The sequence below is a fragment of the Sinocyclocheilus grahami genome, unplaced genomic scaffold (assembly GCF_001515645.1).
Source record: "Sinocyclocheilus grahami isolate Dianchi unplaced genomic scaffold, SAMN03320097.WGS_v1.1 scaffold147.1, whole genome shotgun sequence".
Classification (NCBI taxonomy): domain Eukaryota; kingdom Metazoa; phylum Chordata; class Actinopteri; order Cypriniformes; family Cyprinidae; genus Sinocyclocheilus; species Sinocyclocheilus grahami.
In genome coordinates this window covers 731,919-752,489 of record NW_015505326.1, presented here as the reverse complement: position 1 = coordinate 752,489, position 20,571 = coordinate 731,919, and the positions used below count along the sequence as shown (strand labels likewise).

The 20,571-nt window shown below is 36.9% G+C and overlaps 1 protein-coding gene across 1 annotated transcript in view; it reads right to left on the bottom strand.

Annotated features, from left to right (window-relative positions):
* LOC107591888 (janus kinase and microtubule-interacting protein 1-like) overlaps window positions 1-19,710 on the bottom strand; it is a 22,467-nt gene extending 2,757 nt beyond the window's left edge. Inside the window, exons 1-6 of the mRNA XM_016281169.1 lie at window positions 19,556-19,710; window positions 7,041-7,293; window positions 3,945-4,439; window positions 2,720-2,899; window positions 2,452-2,565; window positions 799-945 (exon numbers count right to left, since the gene is read on the bottom strand). Of these exons, the coding sequence (XP_016136655.1) occupies window positions 799-945; window positions 2,452-2,565; window positions 2,720-2,899; window positions 3,945-4,439; window positions 7,041-7,184 (1,080 nt within the window). The 5' untranslated portion in view covers window positions 7,185-7,293; window positions 19,556-19,710. The remainder of the gene's footprint in view (window positions 1-798; window positions 946-2,451; window positions 2,566-2,719; window positions 2,900-3,944; window positions 4,440-7,040; window positions 7,294-19,555) is intronic.
* Between the last annotated feature and the right edge of the window lie 861 nt (window positions 19,711-20,571).

Below are 20,571 nucleotides of genomic sequence, written 5' to 3'. Positions count from 1 at the left end.
CAAGAAGACCATTAGACAGCTGCAGCTCATCCAGAACGCTGCTGCCAGAATTCTGACTAGAACCAGAAAATCTGAGCATATCACACCAGTCCTGAGGTCCTTACACTGGCTTTCAGTTACATTTAGGATTGATTTTAAAGTACTTTTACTCGTTTATAAATCCCTCAATGGCCTAGGACCTAAATACATTGCAGATATGCTCACTGAATATAAACCTAACAGACCACTCAGATCATTAGGATCAGTTAAAAATACCAAGGGTTCACACAAAACAAGGGGAATCTGCTTTTAGTTATTATGCCGCCCGCAGTTGGAATCAGCTTCCAGAAGAGATCAGATGTGCTAAAACATTAGCCACATTTAAATCCAGACTCAAAACTCAATATGTTTAGCTGTGTATTTAATACAGTGCAATCTGTGCAAGTGCACTGTGCAATACAGTGCAATCAGTTCGGACGTAGCACAGTGCTCGAACTGATTGCACTGCATTTTATGTATAATCTTTTTCTATTCTTAACTGTTTTAATTCATTTTAAATCAATTTTAGATTATTTTAAAAGTTTTTAATTTCCTTGTTTTATTGTTGTGATTATTTATTATGATTATTTTAATTCCTTTTATGTAAAACACTTTGAATTACCATTGTGCATGAAATGTGCTATATAAATAAACTTGCCTTGCCTTCGGAGACAAAGTTTCCTTTCTGATAATGTAACAACAGCTAGGACATGATTATTAAAATCATGTCCTGTCCTACATTATTTCCCATAATTTTCCGTTTTCCCTTTAACAACAAACCTGTTCTGCGTTCTCTCTACTGAGTGTCTTCAGTTTGTCCTCCATGCGCTGTAGAGTCTGCTGCAGCTCTTCATTCTTTTTATTCAGCCGTTTATTCTTCTCCATAAGAGGCTTTATCTCTGCATCTGTTTCTCGCACTCGTTTCAGCTGTATGACAGAGAGAGACTGATCTACATACAGAATGCAAGACATTTGTGCTAAACTACAATTGGGATTTCCATAAGGATCTTATGAAAATTATCTTACAGATTTTTACAACACAAAATATAAATCTTTTGAGAACAGTGGCTTTAGTGGGTGAGAGGTCAGCAGTGAAAATGATAATGCCAAATGCAAACAATAAAATACAACTAACCGTATAATCATTCATCATTATGATAAATTAACAGAGGAGAAGATGCAGGTTAAATAATATATACAGTATAATACATTAAATGCAGGTTTGGTACATGATATATAATCTGGGTCATGAAGCGAAACCAGTTGAAAATCACAGATTTAAAACATTGTTCCCAATAATCTTTCACTATTACAGTTAAAAAACTGTTGAAAAACTGTAAACGGTTTAACATCACATGTAATTTTACTGCAAAGTATTGTCAAATGTATGTTTTTTAGAAGAAAAAATTAAAAAATTAATATAATTACCATATAATTTACTGTGAAAAAAGGGTAAAGGGACATTCCCAGAGGTCACACAAGAAAGTTCCCTTTGTGACACACCACATATGATTATATTTTACGTTTTGTTTCTTTATATTTACGTTAACAGTAAAGCTTTGTGTTTTTTAGTTAATGATTATTGCATTATTTTAGTATAATGTGTTACCCTGATGGTGCTTTGTCTGCATCACCCTGCGCATCGGATATACAGCCATGTTTATGATCAGGCCATTTGTGATGCATTCATCATGTGGCTTTCTATTGTACCACCTGGTTATCGGTACATTTTGCAAAGTATTTTGGTAGTTCGAGTAGCTTGGTATATTAACATTATATCACTTAATGAAATATTCGGTTATAAATTGTAAAATATACATACAGGCCCCAATATTCCATCCTATTACTGAAACATTGTCACGGTAATTTTTTCACTGAATTTTTGGCAATAACAGCTGCCATTTTGAACTCTAAATATAAAGGGTTAGTTCACCCAAAAATTAAAATTCTGTCATTAATTACTCACTCACATGTCGTTCTAAACCTGTAAGACCTCCGTTCATCTTCGGAACACAAATTAAGATATTTTTGATGAATTCTGAGAGCTCTCTGACCCTCCCATAGACAGCAATGTAATTACCACGATCAAGGTCCAGAAACATAGCAAGGAGATCGGTAAAATAATCCATGTGACATCAGGGGTTCAACCGTGATTTTACAAAGCTACAAGAATACTTTTTGTACGCAAAGAAAACAAAAATAACGACTTTATTCAATAATTTGTCCCCTCCGCGTCACCCTGGTGCCATTTTGGAGAATATCCACTGCACGTAAACAGGATATACTATTCTGTGTAAGCTGTGTCACGTGGATGTCACATTTTTGGGTGAACTATCCCTTTAACAGGATATTTTACAGTGTATGATTCAGATAAGATCTTATTAGATAAATTCCTAAATTCCTTTAGTTTGTTGAGAGTGTATGTGTATGTACCAGTTCATTTCTCTCATCTGACAGCAGGGTGTTTCTGTCCTCTAGTTTCCTGATGACTGCCTGCAGCTCAGCGATCTTCAGCTGAAACCTCCGTACATCCCTCTCATCCGCGTCCTATGAGTGGATAAACATACTTTATTGTGTGATGGCAAAGTTCATCATGCAGGAAAAAGTTCTCGCCATGTTAGTCCAGCTCTAATGAATGTTAATGGTCCTGATGATATAAAAGCTTTTTGTCAGATGTTTCTGATCGTAGAACTGAACAAACCTGGTTATTGACGGAGTCTGTGTTTTCCCCGAGGAATGGCGCCACCTCTCTCTTCGGACTCCCATAATGCCGCTCTGATTCCTCCTTCTGCAGCAGTAGACGCTGTGTCTGTCCCGCCTGCACACCCAGCTCTTTTTCCAGTGACTGCACCACACGATCTCTGCTCTTCAACTCGTCCATCTGACATAAACACACTTTTGAGTTCATGTTTTTTGTGGTCCAATTCACAAAATGTCCTTCCTTCAGGTCTACCTACTGTACTAATAGCAAAAATAGCATTGAGGTAATTCCTACTAATGCATATATAAATATATAAAAACTTGAAAGGGTTTGGGCCAGTAAAGACATTTACAATGTTACAAAATATTTCTATTTCAAATAAATGCTGTTATTTTGAACTTTTTATTCATCAAGGAATCCTGAAAAAAGGGTATCACAGTCTCCACAAAAATATGAAACAGCACAACTCTTTTCAACATTGATATCATAAGAAATGTTTCTTGAGCACCAAATCAACATATTATAATGATATGTGACGCTGAAGACTGATGTTATGAAGCTGAAAGCTGCAAATTCAGCTTTGCCATTACAGGAATAAATTACATTTTGAAATCATTTCAAATAGCAAACAGATATTTAAAATTGTAATAATATTTCACAATAAACAAAACCATTTAAAAAAAACTTACTGACCCCACCCTTTGAATGGTATTATACATAAACTGTTTAAAAAATGTATGTATATCAAAAAAATAAGCTTTTGGTCTGGCCAATAATTTGATGATGTACTGAACACTGATCCGGTGTCTTTAATTATAAGGGCGCTAAAATCAAATCGGTGCAAAAAAAAACTTAAATCCTGTCTATTTGTTCTTTGTCATATGAAACACTATTTGTGACTGATTGATATAAAGAATGAGTTTTTTTTATTTTGAGGGCTGTTATACATTAATATCAACTTCAGCTGATATTTGAAAGGTGATGCCAATGTCAATATTTTCTCTTCTATTCAAGCTTAATACGCAGAGACAACTGTATAAGTATGTAAGTATAAACATTTGTAGGTTGGTTCCCCACTGTGTCTTTGTTTGTTTGATCCGGAGCAACCACACTGATTCAACCAATGGCATGAGACTGGAGCGGAACTATCAGCCATTGTTTTTACAATTCTATGTGGTGGCATTCACCTGAACTTTTTTTAAATAACTCCTTCCATCCTTCTTACCAGTCTCCGGATTTCTCTCTCGCTCTCGCGTTTGATTCTATGAATCTCTTCCTGATGAGCTTGATGGGCCACCCTGAGATCGGCAGCTTTGGCTCTGTCGGCCTGCACAGCATTGGACAGCGCCTCCTCTGCCTGCCGCCGCAACGTCTTCGCCTCCTGCAGCTCCTGCGTGAGCCTGAGTTTCTCTGCCTCGTAGCTCCTGCGGGCCTCCTCTCGTGCCTCCTCCTTCAGGGCATTGCGTAGCTCGCTGCTGGCTCCGTCCCGTAAAATACACACCAGCGCCTGAAGCCGGGACAGTTCTGTCTCGCGGAGTCTTGCCGCCCGGGCCAGCTCGGTCTCGTGTTGCCGAGACAGGCTCTCTCGTGTGGCTGCCACCTCTCGCTGCTTCTCCTCATGGAGCTTGACGCGGAGTTCAGTGAGAGCGACCGAGTGCTTGTGCTGCTCAGTCTCTCGTTGGGCCCGTAACTCTTGCAAACGTTCCCGTAATTTGCCCACCTACAAATTGAGAGACAAGGTGTATACACTGACACCAACCAAGGCGAACATTGGCATTCACATTAAGGTTCTCATAATGTCACAAGTTTACCAACAAATTCCCATTTACTTCTTCAATCTGATTACTAAGGTATTATTAAAATAATGTATTTTTTAAAAAAAATGTTTATTGGGATTCCTTGGGTGAATCTTTGCTCAATTTTTGGCATTAATGGATTTAAACAATTATAGTTTTTAACATGTAAATGTCTCAAAAAAGACAAAATAATATTCTGTCCAAATTATTTACACAGATATATACTCTCGATGAACAGGCTGAAATAGGTTATACTTTATTTTAAGGTGTCATTGAAACAGTCTAACTACGCAAATAAGTACTGAGTGATATTAATTAACTACATGCACTTTCTATAGGGTTACAGTTTGGTTTCGAATTAGTTACTTGATATAATCCTATAATTTATCATCATTACTATGGTACACGCATATAGCATGTGTAACTGTCACTTTAAATTAATGTGTTAACCTGAAATATTTTAGAGCCTTTGCCTTACTGTACATACATTGCATAGTAAAGTAACCTGATAGACCTCTCAGATCATCAGGATCGAGTGTCTGCAGCTGGAATAAGCTTCCAGAAGTCAGATATGCCCCAAAGGCAGCCAGATTCAAGTCCAGACTGAAAACACTGTTTTTCCCTATGCTCTTACTACACCTTAGTTGGCAAGCTTGCACCACTTTTCATATATCCAAATGAGTCCAATCCGATTCCAGATTCTGAAAGTTCCATTTATATGAACCCTAGACTGAAATCTGATTCACATTTTCTTTTACATGTGCATTACATGTATTCTGAACAAAACATCAGCACATGAGCAGTGTCCAGTCGTCGCGCTGAGAAGTGAAGAAAGCCACCTCGATGTCACTGGAAGGCAGACTTATTTAAGCATTCACATGCTTATTTTTGTTTCCTATCAATCAGATTACTTCAGATCTACAGCACCCCTTTCATTCGAATCAAACTCAGCCAGATAGATTGAAGTGTTTATGAAGGTGCTTCAAACTAATGATTTTCAAATGAATAGCACTTTGAATTACCATTGTGTTGTAAAATTAACTTGACTTGTATAGAGTAGGGCAAAATTAGAAAACGTATATTGAACAGTCCATTATTCTCGCAGACCTCCATCCTCTAAATTTACTGACCGGATTTGTGCCTAGCTCTTTGGCACTTGGCACATATTCTCCAGACTCTGTTTCCACCATTAGCAAATGTCTTCATATTACATCAATATTTTATAACCTTCAGGGTTTTATAATGGTTTAGAGAGAGGGACAAAACATAGTGAGCAAGCAATGAGCTAGAAAGAATTAAACTAGTTTTGCATTTAAGCCCCGTATAAAAAACATTGTTTGATTTGATTTATTTTACCAGGTCTAAAACCATGTTTGCATCATTTGATTATGTGAAATAATTCCCATAAACTGCCACATCTATCCTGGTTTTCCAGCAATGTTAAGCTGTCCCATTGTTTGACGCTTCCAGAGGGTGTGGCATGTTATCTCTTCTACTCATTATGGCCATGAAGCAATCACTGGCACAAAGAACTGCTCAGATTGGTGATGGATTTTGGGATATTTTGGGATATTTTGGGATTCATGAATTTGTGAGCGATTATGAATGCTTACATGTCTGAAAAACATTAATAGCTCCGGATTATGTTTTCTGGATCACACTGAGATGTCATAAATAAACATGAGAAGAGCACAAATGTCCAGTTTTCCAGTCCTCTCTTTTCACAAATCATAACTTGTGCCTCCTGGTATTGTACTGATACTTATGTCATTAATATGGCAACTGATGTACTGGATACTAACAACTCTGTCTGAAAAAAAAACTGATCCGATTTCATCAACTGCAGCATAATAATGGAGACAGTTCCTCTTTAAAAAAAAAAGTCTGCACTTGCACATATTCTTTTAATGATTTTGCACATTTACTGTAATTGCATATTGCTATTTGGACCCACTTAAGTATGACTTAAGTACATCTTTATATGAAATGTCATAATTACTTCTACTGTCTTGTACGGTTAAAGTGTTCTGCTAAATGTACTAACAAGCATTTATGTTAAACTAAAATATACTTTATTGTTATTTCTATTGAATTGTGTATGTCATGCATTTAAATATATTTGTAATTACACATTTGGTAATGATGAAGTTGCGGTTTAGTTTCAATTGAATTTTAAAATATGTTGACTAGAAATGTATTATTGAATAGCATTACAATACAATTCTAATCAAGTTAATGTATTTCTTTAAAGCAAGACAAAAGATTATTAAAACATATGGTTTAAAATGCAATGTAAAAGAAAAACTTTCAATTTGGCATGATTACAAAGTGCACCTTTTAAAAGTGTACTTAAGTGCCATGAAAGTGTATCTTTAAGTACACTTAAATGGCCGTTTTATGTTATTAATATTATATTATCTCCAAGAATTTTTTTTTTAAATATACTTTTAGGATTTGAAGTACTACTAGTGCACAAAATCAGATTGGGTGTAATGTGAACAAAGCCATGCAGTAGATGGGCGTACCTTGCCTCTTTCCTGTTGCAGTTCATTTTGCAAGTCACTCAATCGGCTCCTCAGTTCTTCATTGGCTGCCTGTAGAGTTTCTATTTCCTGTTTTCCTCTGCTCTTTTTGGGAGGCGGGGCTGATGTGGGCGTAGTTGCAGCCATCCTGCGCAAATGCTGATTCACCAGTCAAATCCACAGTCAAATCTCACTCTAAACCTTTTGTAACACTGGAAATCGACCACACCGTCACTGGCATCTTCCTCTTCTCCTGCTGGAAACAGAAAGAGTCGGTCTGTGAGTTCAGCATCCAAAGTGACTGCACACACAGTTGTTCCACTCAGTAGCAAGGGTGTTCCCCTTACACATGCACACAAACTACAGTCAACACTGACATATCTTACACATACGGATCTGAAAACTCACATGTGCCATTTGTTCGAGATGGTCCTCACTGCAGAAAACAAGATCCAGGGGGCGTGGTTGGATCCAGATCCAACTCCTCCCACCTTACATATACCTAAACCTACCCGTCTCCACCCCCTAGATGTGGATCCAACCACGCCCCCTGGATCTTGTGTTCTGCAGTGAGGGGCTACTGATTTGTTCACTGGAATTTGGCTCAGACATATTTTGCATGTTTGTGCCTCCATCTAGTGGTGTCTTATGGTTTTACGTGACAATAAATGCAACAATCACTATATGGCCAAAATAGTGGTCAACCAACCACTTTTTATTGTTGTTGTTGCTGCTGTTGTTGTTGTTTGTGTGTGTGTGTGTGTGTGTGTGTGTGTGTGCGCGTTTTTGTGACAAATGAGGACATACATTTGTATAATGACAAAGGTATGACATAGGTATTGCAAGGAGAAGGTGACTTTTCAGGACATTAACCCATGTCCCCACTTTTCAAAACGCTTCTAAATCACACAGAATGGAGTGTATTGAAAATCTGAAATAGCACAAAGTTTCCTGTAAGGGGTAGGTTTAGGGGTAGGGTTGGTGTAGGGCAATAGAATGTACGGTCTGTACAGTATAAAAACCATTACGTGTTAGTCTAAACACAGATAGCAACGTGTGCAGTTCAGGTCTCATCACGTGATGACGGCATAAATGACAGTTATTCTAACATACAACACTGAACAAAGAGTGACTGGTTTGTCCACGTATTGTTTTTTCTCTCTCATCGCTCTTGTTGTAATGTATTGGGAAGCCAGAATTTGTATCCATCAACAGAAACATGCATTAGCCGAACTCTTACAAACCATATTACAGATGCATTGTCAGATTTAAGCTGAACCGCGGTCCTAGTGCATGCTGAACCGTGTGTGGAGAACGGTACGGTTTGATTTTTTTACCGAGAACCGTTGCACCCTTAATTATCACCCTCTTATTTTCACTCCATTTGCTTCAAAATTCATTAGAATAATGTCAAAACATGGCAGATGTAAAACTGTGAAGGAAATCTTGATATCTTAAATACTGTTGCCCTGGCTACACTTCAAACTTTAATATTTTACTCCTATATACTACTCCAGTTGTAATCATACAATTCACACCAAACTTTGTCTATATGACGCAAAAACACGTAAAACATATTTTTATTTTTTATTACGTATTTTAAGTATGTAAGAATGTATTTTTGGATATCTCAAACGGTGTTGCCATAGCGATTTATTAAAGTAACAGCAAAAACGAAAACATATATTGTCTTTTTTATCTTTAAAATGCATTGTTCAAACTACTCAAAACTTTTTACATAAGCAAGAACTATAAACTATCATATAAATTTCAACTGATGGATGAAGACTGTAATACTAAAGCTGGATGGACTAGATGGAGTCATAGCATAAGAAATAATTTATGCCTAATCCTTTTTCTGTCTGTTTCTATCCGTACAAATGATAAATACATGCATAGAATCAGCTAATATGTACTGTACTGTCAATAATATAGTTTTATATAATTGTTTCACAAATGCTTATAGATCATTATAATCATTTAAAACATTCTTACAGATCATTAAAGTTGTATATATCCTTCCATTTCTGTGTGTAACCCTTTCATTGCTGTAACTCAACAACCAGACTGCCAGAGGGTTAAATGCATTTGACTGCTGTACATTGTTTTCTTGAAGCCACCGGGATCATCGGTGCTTGCAGCTGTATTTTAACACTTATTTTCCTTACATTTACAATTACTTACAATTTACTACACAATATTGTAATACAGAAAATGTGCAATACATTCTGAAACTAGCACTAGATTAACTGATTACTTCTTTTAATTATTGTAAATAATCCAGCACAATTATCAGAAGACACCTTCACCTGATCAACATTAAATGGCTAAATATGAACAAATTAATCAGCCTGTCCAGTATCACTAATCAAACTATGAAGCTCAGAGTAAGCTTGGTGAGCAGAACTCTTTCAAATCAGGAACACAGGTAATGTGCAGTTGATCAAGTCAGCCACCTGCTTTTGTGCTAGTGACTTTTTAAATCTGCCATATATTGTCTATGGTTTGATATTGTTGGGCTCAACAGTTTCTTTTCTGCTATATTTCCAGTTAGGCCCATAGTTCAGAATGCCCTGCTATTGTTTTAACTGCCCCCATCTTTCAAAAGGAACGAATATGTACCATTTATATAATAAGGTACTAATACACACCCTTTAGGCCAAAAAGATTTACCACCCTGCAACAGCTTTTGTATCATTTTTTTTCTGATTGACATATACAGTATATAATGCATACAACATATACACTTGCAATCAAAATGTTTACACAATTATGCATTGTAATAATTTTCAAATGTAAGCTTTTCTGAAGATCCATTTTTTGTGCATCCATACCAATTTTATGGTATATTAAATGTTATAATGGCAATATATAATGTAATATTTTTGAATTACTGGATTTTTTATTTTTTTTGTAATACAGCTATGTCATAATTATTCAACATTGCTGTTTTTAAGTCACTTGTTTGTATGTTAAGTCACAAAATTGTGTTAAAACACGAGTAAGCCTTTGGAAACTCTATGACAAAACATAAATTTAGCCCATGAATGAGCTGAAGTTGAGAGGCAAATACGGGCAAGTCAAAAGAGCTTTACCAAAAACTATAGAGAATAAATTGTTTTATTAAATTATACAGTCTGTGGCTACAAGAAGAAACTAAAGGTTCCTAGAGACAGAGCTAGCAGCCTTATGCATAACTTTAAAAGCTGTTGTACCAGAAAACCTTTGAGGGTGTTAAAGAAAAAGCACAATATTAGCAGGAGGAATAAAATGTTTGCTCATACAGAGCAACTGTAAAAAAAAAAATCAGTTTACTGACAAAGACTTGCAACGATGACCTGATGAAAGGAGGAAGCAACATTTCAATGTAGAGTATAAGAAGAACACTAAATGAGCATGGCCTTCATGTCAGGACACCTCGCCAAATGCATGCAACTTTTGACCAAGAAGCACATACAAGGCTGGCTTGAATATGCTAGAATTAATTTTCGATAGACCTCTGGAGTTCTGGAAGAATGTGTTATGCAATGATGTGACCCAACTGAAACTTTTGACCCATAGATCAGCGGTATGCCTGCAAGAATCGCAAAGCTTATAAGCAGAAGAACACCATTTCCATAGTCAAACACGGAGTTGGACCGTTCTTGTTATGGGTGTTGTGCTGTTGCAGGAAGTGGAAATCTTGACTGTATAAAGAAAATCATGGAGTCTTTGAAGTATCAGGCCATTTTGGCATTGATTGTGATGTCTTTGGTGCAGAGACTGAAGCTTGATGATCAATGGACTTTCCTGCAGGACAGCCATCCCAAAGTATACATCCAAATCCAATTATTCTTGGTTCAGGGAACGGTTCTAGAATGCTCTTGAGTGGCCTGTTCAGTCTTCAGATTTAAATCGTATTTAAAATATTTGGTGGAATTTAAATAAAGCAGTGGTAATGAAATTATCAGTGATCTGGAGGCTTTTTCAAGTGAGGAATGGGCCAAGATTGCAGAAGAGAAGGGACAAAGGCTTCTAAGCACTTACAGGCAGCGTTTACGGGAGGTTATAAAGAATAAAAGATTCTGAACAAAATGTATAATTATGAATAATTATGCGTGTTGTGCTGTTGCAGGAAGTGGAAATCTTGACTGTATAAAGAAAATCATGGAGTCTTTGAAGTATCAGGCCATTTTGGCAATGATTGTGATGTCTTTGGTGCAGAGACTGAAGCTTGATGATCAATGGACTTTCCTGCAGGACAGCCATCCCAAAGTATACATCCAAATCCAATTATTCTTGGTTCAGGGAACGGTTCTAGAATGCTCTTGAGTGGCCTGTTCAGTCTTCAGATTTAAATCGTATTTAAAATATTTGGTGGAATTTAAATAAAGCAGTGGTAATGAAATTATCAGTGATCTGGAGGCTTTTTCAAGTGAGGAATGGGCCAAGATTGCAGAAGAGAAGGGACAAAGGCTTCTAAGCACTTACAGGCAGCGTTTACGGGAGGTTATAAAGAATAAAAGATTCTGAACAAAATGTATAATTATGAATAATTATGCACATGGAAGTTTAGAACCAATCTGATTTTGTTTCATCAACTTTACCTTCCCAAATGTTCTCAGATCATTTGAGTGTGTATTAAGACATGTTCTATAACAGTTTACTGAGACCTTGGTTTAATTGTTTTCATAGAATTTTGTTGTTTGCAGAAAAACATGTTGCAGATCAAGGGAGTTGAATAATTTTGATTGCATTTTTTATATTGTTTGTTTGTTTTTTTGTAATCATATTTAAACAATATTGAATTGTAACTTTATGACCACTATAAATTCATAAACACATTGAGCTACTGTAAATAAATTCAACTTGGTTACATATTTCAAAAAGCAATATTTGCATCAACACTGTTTACTACACAGGAAAAAAAAAATTCAGTTTGCAAGACATAAAAACACATTAATGAATGCAAGACACTGCATGACACTGACAATGACAATGCACTTGCCCAAATCTCCAAGACTTATTGTTAATCTTATTGCTGAGCCGTAAGTACTAGCACTGCATCAAAAAAATACAAATAAATAAAAATAAATGCCAGACACAGAGCATCAGGTTAGGAGAGCTTTTTAAATTCCTTTATAAACCATTGCGCTATAAAAGAATAAGCCATACAACTTAATTAACCTTAAATTAAGTAGTTTACCTTGACCTGTTTGTCACATGAAAACAAAAATCTAGCTACTTCAAGAGTACAAACACACACAAAAGCTTTACTGCTCTCTAACACAGAGATTGAGACTCCAAAATCTCTCTTATCTGAGAATGAACAACAGCAAAGCTTTGGAGAAAATAGCATAAAACAGCAAGAACCAAAACTACCGGTGACTTGTTATATGGTCTACAACACACTGAAACACATCTGGATCTGGATTGTAGTTCAGCTTCTTGGAGAAAATTAGTGCTTAGTTTTAACCATTAATGACATTTCACAATTACGTCATCTGTTCCAAAATGTAATTTTTCCTTAAGCAAAATGACAGCAAACCAGGGGTTTATAAAATCATGAACATTTGCTAAATATATCCTCCAGACACACAAGTTTACCTTGACCTGTTTGTCACATGAAAACAAAAATCTAGCTACTTCAAGAGTACAAACACACACAAAAGCTTTACTGCTCTCTAACACAGAGATTGAGACTCCAAATCTCTCTTATCTGAGAATGAACAACAGCAAAGCTTTGGAGAAAATAGCATAAAACAGCAAGAACCAAAACTACCGGTGACTTGTTATATGGTCTACAACACACTGAAACACATCTGGATCTGGATTGTAGTTCAGCTTCTTGGAGAAAATTAGTGCTTAGTTTTAACCATTAATGACATTTCACAATTACGTCATCTGTTCCAAAATGTAATTTTTCCTTAAGCAAAATGACAGCAAACCAGGGGTTTATAAAATCATGAACATTTGCTAAATATATCCTCCAGACACACACACACACACACACACACACATTTGGCTCCCAGATGTCCAGCCAGTCACAAGAGTTTACAGTCTGCAGATATTGCAAGTTTATGAGAAACATCAAAGTCAAGATCCCTATAAAAACTGCAAAGAAAAAAATAAACATAAAGCCACTTTATCACATTTTGCACTATTAAGTAGCTAAGAGTCAAATACAGGAAGATTCCAAAGTCTTTATCTTAAAAAAATCAGAGCGAGAAGAGAGAGGTGCTCGCAAATACGGTATTTAAAGCTTGTATTTCAGACAGTGCAGGGTTATTATTGTTAACTAAAACTAACGTTATTAAAAACATTTTGTTCATTGAAAAAAGCTGAAATAAAATAATTATTAGATCAAATTAAACAACTTAAAATTTGTAAAATTAAACTATAAAAAACTGAAATGTTGCCTTGGTAACTAACTGAAATAAGCTGAAGTTGAAGCACTAAAATGACTGACTGTAAATAAATAAATAAAAACTACATCTGAACTAAAATAAAAACTTTAAATTGAAATAAAAACAAAATATACCTAAATATTATTATTTGAAAAATAATACAAATGATAAAAGCACATAACAAAATTACAACAAAATATACAATTAAAAGCTAACTAAAAAATATGAATAAAAACTGTAATGGTATGTCAGTAATACTAAAATAAAACTGGCAGATATAAGATGGCCCCTGGGTATTTTGAGCTGAAACTTCACAGACACATTCTGGGGACACCTGAGACTTGTACAGTAGAAAGAGGCATAATAGGTCACCTTTAAGACACACATGAAAATGTCATTGTACTGTAAGGTCCGCGCACCTGGCCCAAGGAAGGTATCCAGTGGCGGATGAAGGTCTCTTGCGTGTTCGGTCTTTTCAGCGCGCAGAGTTATTCAATTTAGGTTTAACTCGATCTGACTCCATTTTAGTATCTGAATTCTAATTTAGGTTGAAAGGCACATTGGTTGTTTGTCGGTCTCTGATTATTCTTACATTCGATTATTCTAATTAACTCTTTACTTTGTATTTTCTCGTTCATTAGGAATCTATGTCGCTTAGGATGCCTCACGGCGGCCGCTATGCGTGGGCTCCACGATCACAAAACTCGCAGTTTTTTTTACTTTAAACTGCATAAACATTTCATTACACCAAAAACACAAAATACTGTTCTTTTTAGCAGCATCATATGACCCCTTTAAATACATTTTGGGGCCACATACAGTACATTGTTTCCATACAGGCCAATAGTGCATATGCAAACAAATGTACTCTTAAGAAGTTTACAAATGTCCCACCCTAGGAAAACAAACCAAACTCACTGAAGTAAACCACTACCAGAGGACACGGAACGAAAACGATTACAAGTCTACCTTGTTCCAACATTTCTGCTGACCTTTGAAACTTTTAATGCCCTGATATCTTAAGAACTTACATAAAGTTGTAATCTACACGGCTGGGGAATGAAACAGCAGTGTGTTATCTCAGCATATTCAAATTAATGAAGCTGCTCGCTGGTCATGAGTGAATGCATGTGACCATACAAGTCTGTGCTATGGAGATATGCTTTAAACCTTTCTCAGTTTAGAGTTAGAGTAAGCAGATTAAAAACATTCAGTCTATGTGGTAAAAGAGCTCTATACAGATGCAGAACAGGTTTCAATCACTAAGGAAAGTTCTGTTAGGGCGTAACAGTTGTGTTGCCAATCTAAATGCTACAGTGTATTTGGCAAGGAGAGTTGTGACAGTAATGTGCAATGTCTGGGATCTTATTGAAGCCACCCAACAAAATGTAATCAAATAAGGATCCGTAAAGAAACCCAACAAGCACAACAGTAAGTCCAGCACTGGCTACAGACCTGCATTTGACAGTCAGACATAATCAACCAGGTCAACCACATTTGAATGTTAAATTAACCAGACAAAAATTCCAGGGTAATACCATAACATCATATTTATACTTTATTTATTACAGCATTGTACACTCTCAGAAAAAAGAGGACAAAAGCAATCACTGGGGCATTACCTCTTCAAAAATACATCTTTGTACATTATTTACCCCTAAAAAGTGAATATTAGTACCTAAATGTAGTGGTCGACCGATATTGGTTTTTTTGACAGCCGATGCCGATATCTTGGAAAGCAGGGTGGCCGATATAAAGCCGATATAATTGTATTTATTTTATTTAATATTTAAGAAATTTGAAATAATTTGGAAATGAATTAAAAAAATAAATGTGTAAAATAAACATGCTTATACTTTAAATGACAAAGTATTTTTCACAAATAAACAAATATTTAATAAAAATATCATTAAAAAGGAAGTAAACACTGTAACTAACAGGGCACTCAGTATTCTGGGAAGTTTGTGTGCATTGGGAATCACATTTTTTCAAATAAAGCCAAGTTTGAAATGAAATTACGAGTTTGAAGTTTGTCGATCGCGCGTCTCAATGAAGCTGAACTGTCCTCCTGTCCGTATTCAATTCACACGGACCGACCTTCACGCAGAGTACACGCGATCATGCAGGATACACATGCACACTTCATAAGATCTCACAGCTGGATTTGACTAAGTTTGCAAGGTTTTTGAAATTAGATGTTCATTAGTCATTCAAAGATTTGTATAAATTATATAAATGCGTATTTGCTGAATGCTGATGGCAAACGATAAAGTATTATCATATTTACCTTTCTATTACTAACAATATATAAGCAATCGTTATAATACTTTTTTGCATACATTTTAATTCCTTTGTTTAACAGTTCTATCTGATTATTAGACAGACTTCTGCCCGTGGACAGAACTGTTAACGACGACAGCGAACAAGAGGGAGAATGTGAGCACTGTGTGCTCAGGTGCTGCCGTTCTCAGCGCCGTCAAAATAAAAGTCTCGCCACGAACGCATCGGCCGATATTTAAAAAATGGCAAATATCGGCCGATATATTGGCCTTGGCGATATATCGGTCGACCACTACCTAAATGGTACAATCAAAATAAAAGTCTCGCCACGAACGCATCGGCCGATATTTAAAAAATGGCGAATATCGGCCGATATATTGGCCTTGGCGATATATCGGTCGACCACTACCTAAATGGTACATATTAGTAACTTCTGAAAGGTTAACACCTCAGCGACTGATATTGTACCTTTTTCCTGAGAGTAAATAAATTAGCCAACACATCAAAAGAAGAAAAAAAGGCAGTTTAATTACATTTTATTTCTACAATTACTGAACAAGTACTTATTTAATTTAAAGGGGACATAACACACACAGTTTCACCCAATCTCATGTTAATCTTGAGTACCTATAGAGTAGTACTGCATCCTTCATATCTCCAAAAAGTCTTTAGTTTTATCACATTTATAAAAGAAAGATAAAGCTTTACGATTCTCTCTGAAAAAAGACGAGCTCCTGGAGCCGCACCGTGGGCGGAGCTAAAGATTGACGAGCACTTGTGCGCCGAATGCCAACAAAACAGACATTTGATGCAGTTTCACTTACTGTCTGCAGTTCTGAATCATGACCAGGATCTTTTATAGCTGGGACCGCTCCATCCTTCAGTATCAAACGATATGCAAATCCAGCGTCGAACTGGGCCTTGTTTATAAAACGTCAACAAACACGCTTGTGAAACTGCGTTGCTGCTCCGGAAAAACAAACTGCATCCACTGTTTACATAATGTTGGGTTCTTTAGGAAGCTGAACAAAGTTATCTTTCCCTTACAAACAAAAACACACTTCAGAGACATTCTTCCCGAGCAAGTCCCGTGCTCTTGCTCTCGCTCTGGTCGATGTGCGTGCAGGAGCGCTCTTCCGGGAGAAATGCCCATATAAGGAGTTCCACCCTCGTTTACGTCATAAAGAGCCACAATCTAAAAAAAACTCTCTGAAACTTGTACGAACCCGGAAATAAGATTTTTAGCACAGAAATACTCCGTCATACGTCCAAATTTTTTTTATTTTATTTTGTTCATGCTTGGCATGAGAATCCAACTCTTTAACAGTGTAAACAACTCTGAATGCATGAAACAGCATTGTTTCAACCCCCCCCCCCCCCCCCCCCCTTAAAACATATAAAAGGCAACATACCGAAATATTAAAACAGTGTTCTGGCTATCAAAAAATAAATAAAGTAAATTGCATAATAAAAGTAACACATTTAACAATTAGCACCAATGTGACATTTACAAATTACTTTTGTCCTGAGAACACAGTTCAAGCTTTCTGTTAAAACCTTCCATTAAGCCTCTATCTGCTTAAAGTTAGAGTAAGATTAAACCATTTCAGTCTATGTGGTAGAACATATCTAGGTTACACATATGCAGAACAGGTTTGAATGACAAAAAAAAAATTGTACTTGAAAATCTTCCTTAAATATTTAGTTGACCCTTTCCCATGGCAGTATTATAGTCCTATGAGGACCCTGTATACCTGTATTTGGAGGTCCCCTTCACCCCTAACATCCCCCATAGCAGATGCCATCCTGCTTTAAGCAGCAATTGTAATTTGTATAAAACAATAAGGGAATGTGTGCTGTTGTAGGCTGACATCTGAAGACTAAAAACAACCAGTGGCTGGTCAGCTTGCGTGCAGTACCTGTTCAAGTGATCTATAGCTCATGCTAGGCAGAGGCGGCTCTAGTGGGTAACATGCACTGCATGTCTTGGGGGCCCCTGACAATCAGAGGCCCCGGGCCCCTGTTGCTCATTCGAATATCCAGTCCTGGTCTGGTCAGTTCACTTGATAGCCAACAGTTATAGTTCTTGTTCTTGGAGAGAGAAAACTATGATATGCAACCGTAAACAAGTAGTTCACTCAAAAATGAAACATTTTTGCTGAAAATGTGCACACCCTCAGGCCAAGATGTAGATGAGTTTTTTAGTTCGTTTGAACAGATTTGGAGAAATTTAACATTACATTACTTGCTCACCAATGGATCCTCTGCAATGAATGGGTGCCGTCACAATGAGAGTCCAAACAGCTGATAAAAACATCACAATAATCTACAAGTAACTGAAACGACTCCAGTCCATCAATTAACGTATTGTGAAGTGAAAAGCTGTGTGTTTGTAAGAAACAAATCCATCATTAAGGTGTTTTAACTTTAAATTGTCGCTTCTGGACAAAATACGCGAGCCATACTAACATTTCTTGCTTGATCTGTGCATATTTCTCCCCTGATTTGGACTATATTTATTTATAGAAACCCAACAAAAGCATACAAGTCCCAAACTGGCTACAGACCAGTATTTGATGCTCAAACATAATCAAACCAAAATTAGCCAAAATTACAATAAAATAAAATAATATGAAAAAATATGAAAAAAATACAAAGTTATTATCAATCACAAAACTATTTTAAAACAGCAAACATACCAAACATTTTTTTGATATGACATGATGACAGAATTGACAACAAATGATTCCAGTTTAAAGAAGGTTTGGGGCATCTGAAACCAAAATACAAAACCACTGACAGAGAAAACACACACACATAGACCTAGTGACAACTAGCCCCATTCTGCAGTATTCTGAAGCTGAGCATAACTAGGACAAATAGAAATTCCCACAACTTTTCAAGGCATGGAAATCACGATTTCACAATTCCGCGTTGGTTTTCCACCAACATGGGCTCCGTGTAAGCAGTGCATCCAGAGCCACAGAGGCAGACTTCATCAGCACCGGGCGAGCAGAACCACACCCACAGCACCAGCCATCACACAAAGTTATTATTATCAACTATTTTAAAACAGCAAACATACCAAACATTTTTTTGATATGACGACAGAATTGACAACAAATTATTCCAGTTTAAAGAAGGTTTGGGGCATCTGAAACCAAAATACAAAACCACTGACAGAGAAAACACACACATAGACCTAGTGACAACTAGCCCCATTCTGCAGTATTCTGAAGCTGAGCATAACTAGGACAAATAGAAATTCCCACAACTTTTCAAGGCATGGAAATCACGATTTCATAATTCCGCGTTGGTTTTCCACCAACATGGGCTCCGTGTAAGCAGTGCATCCAGAGCCACAGAGGCAGACTTCATCAGCACCGGGCGAGCAGAACCACCCCCACAGCACCAGCCATCACAGACCCACTGCAGCTCAACATCTCCGAGCATCAACCCCAGCTCAACACATCGAACAACCCGCCGGGTGACTGACAGCGCCGCGACATCATGCCCGACAGCCGAACGATGAAAGAGAATCGACACCAATCAAGCGTGTTTCATCTGGAACTACACCGTTTACAAAGCATCAGGAGGACAGCTGTATCTGTGACATTACCCAACACACTGCTATCTAATATGCTTATGATGATGAAAGGGATGAGCGCCGGTGTATAGGATCAATAACTCTCTCCGGTGAAAGTGATGAGACAACCATTCGCATTAAATTATTCACTTATTGTATAACAATGAAATACCACATAGCAGTGTGTATGCTGGCGAATCAAATGGAGCCGTGCAGTGATCCCGGTTATAAATGAACAGTTGCTCGTATGACCCCCAGTAACTTACCGTGAGCGTCTCAGGTGTCCGCGGTCCAGCAGGCCGAAAATGTGTCCTTAATTCCGCTCTGTCCGGGGAAACACGCCTGGCGACGGCATCTCGGGAGTGGAGGTGAGGGTGGTGTGTGTTGATGCTGTTACAGTGGTCTCCACTACACACACATGCAAGAGAAATCCGACCGACGGCGAATTTTCGAATCCTACTACTGTGCAGGTCTTCATGAGCAACGCTCTCGCTATTGGAAGGGAGCGATGCAGCGTCAACAGTGTATAATTAATATATATATAAGGCAAGCAATAGGAATTGGAACGTATTAACACACGTCAGCTGTACATAACTAATATTCATAAACTAAGCCTTAGATCTGTAATTTAGCAGACCACATCCACGCCCACAGTGAAGAACCTGAAGAAAGCCTCACTATCAGATACAAATGATAGTGCTGTATTTAATTATGTTATGTTAATTGTAACTTAAACTGTAATCGCTATACATTGTGTGCATTGTGATGTGGATACCCTAGGTTTAATTGTTTTTCAGTAATGATAATAATAGTTATTATTAATAATAATAATAATGAAAAATAAAAATACATAAAATCAAGTGTAAAAATTGAAATAAAATTAAACTCTAATAAAAAAAATGTATAATTTATTGATATATATATATATATATATATATATAGTTATTTAATAAATGTTATTATACAAACAAAACAAACACACTTATTATAAGAGACAACTTACAATAACAGTTCTTTCTGATATTGGTTGTTTCAAATAAGTTCCCAACTGATTAACTCAGGTAATAAGTCATAAAAGTATAGGGAGAGAGGAAAATGTGATTTCAGCATGAATTGATGAAATAGTTATAGTGCAGGCAAAGCACCACCAACCGCTGCCATGTAAGGAGGAGGGGGGAGCGTGGGGTTGACAGTGGGTCTTTGCTGAGTGAAGTGGAAAATCAACCTCAGCCTCAGAAACATCACTAAAGTGCCATCATTCTGACCTAGATTTCCTTGTCTG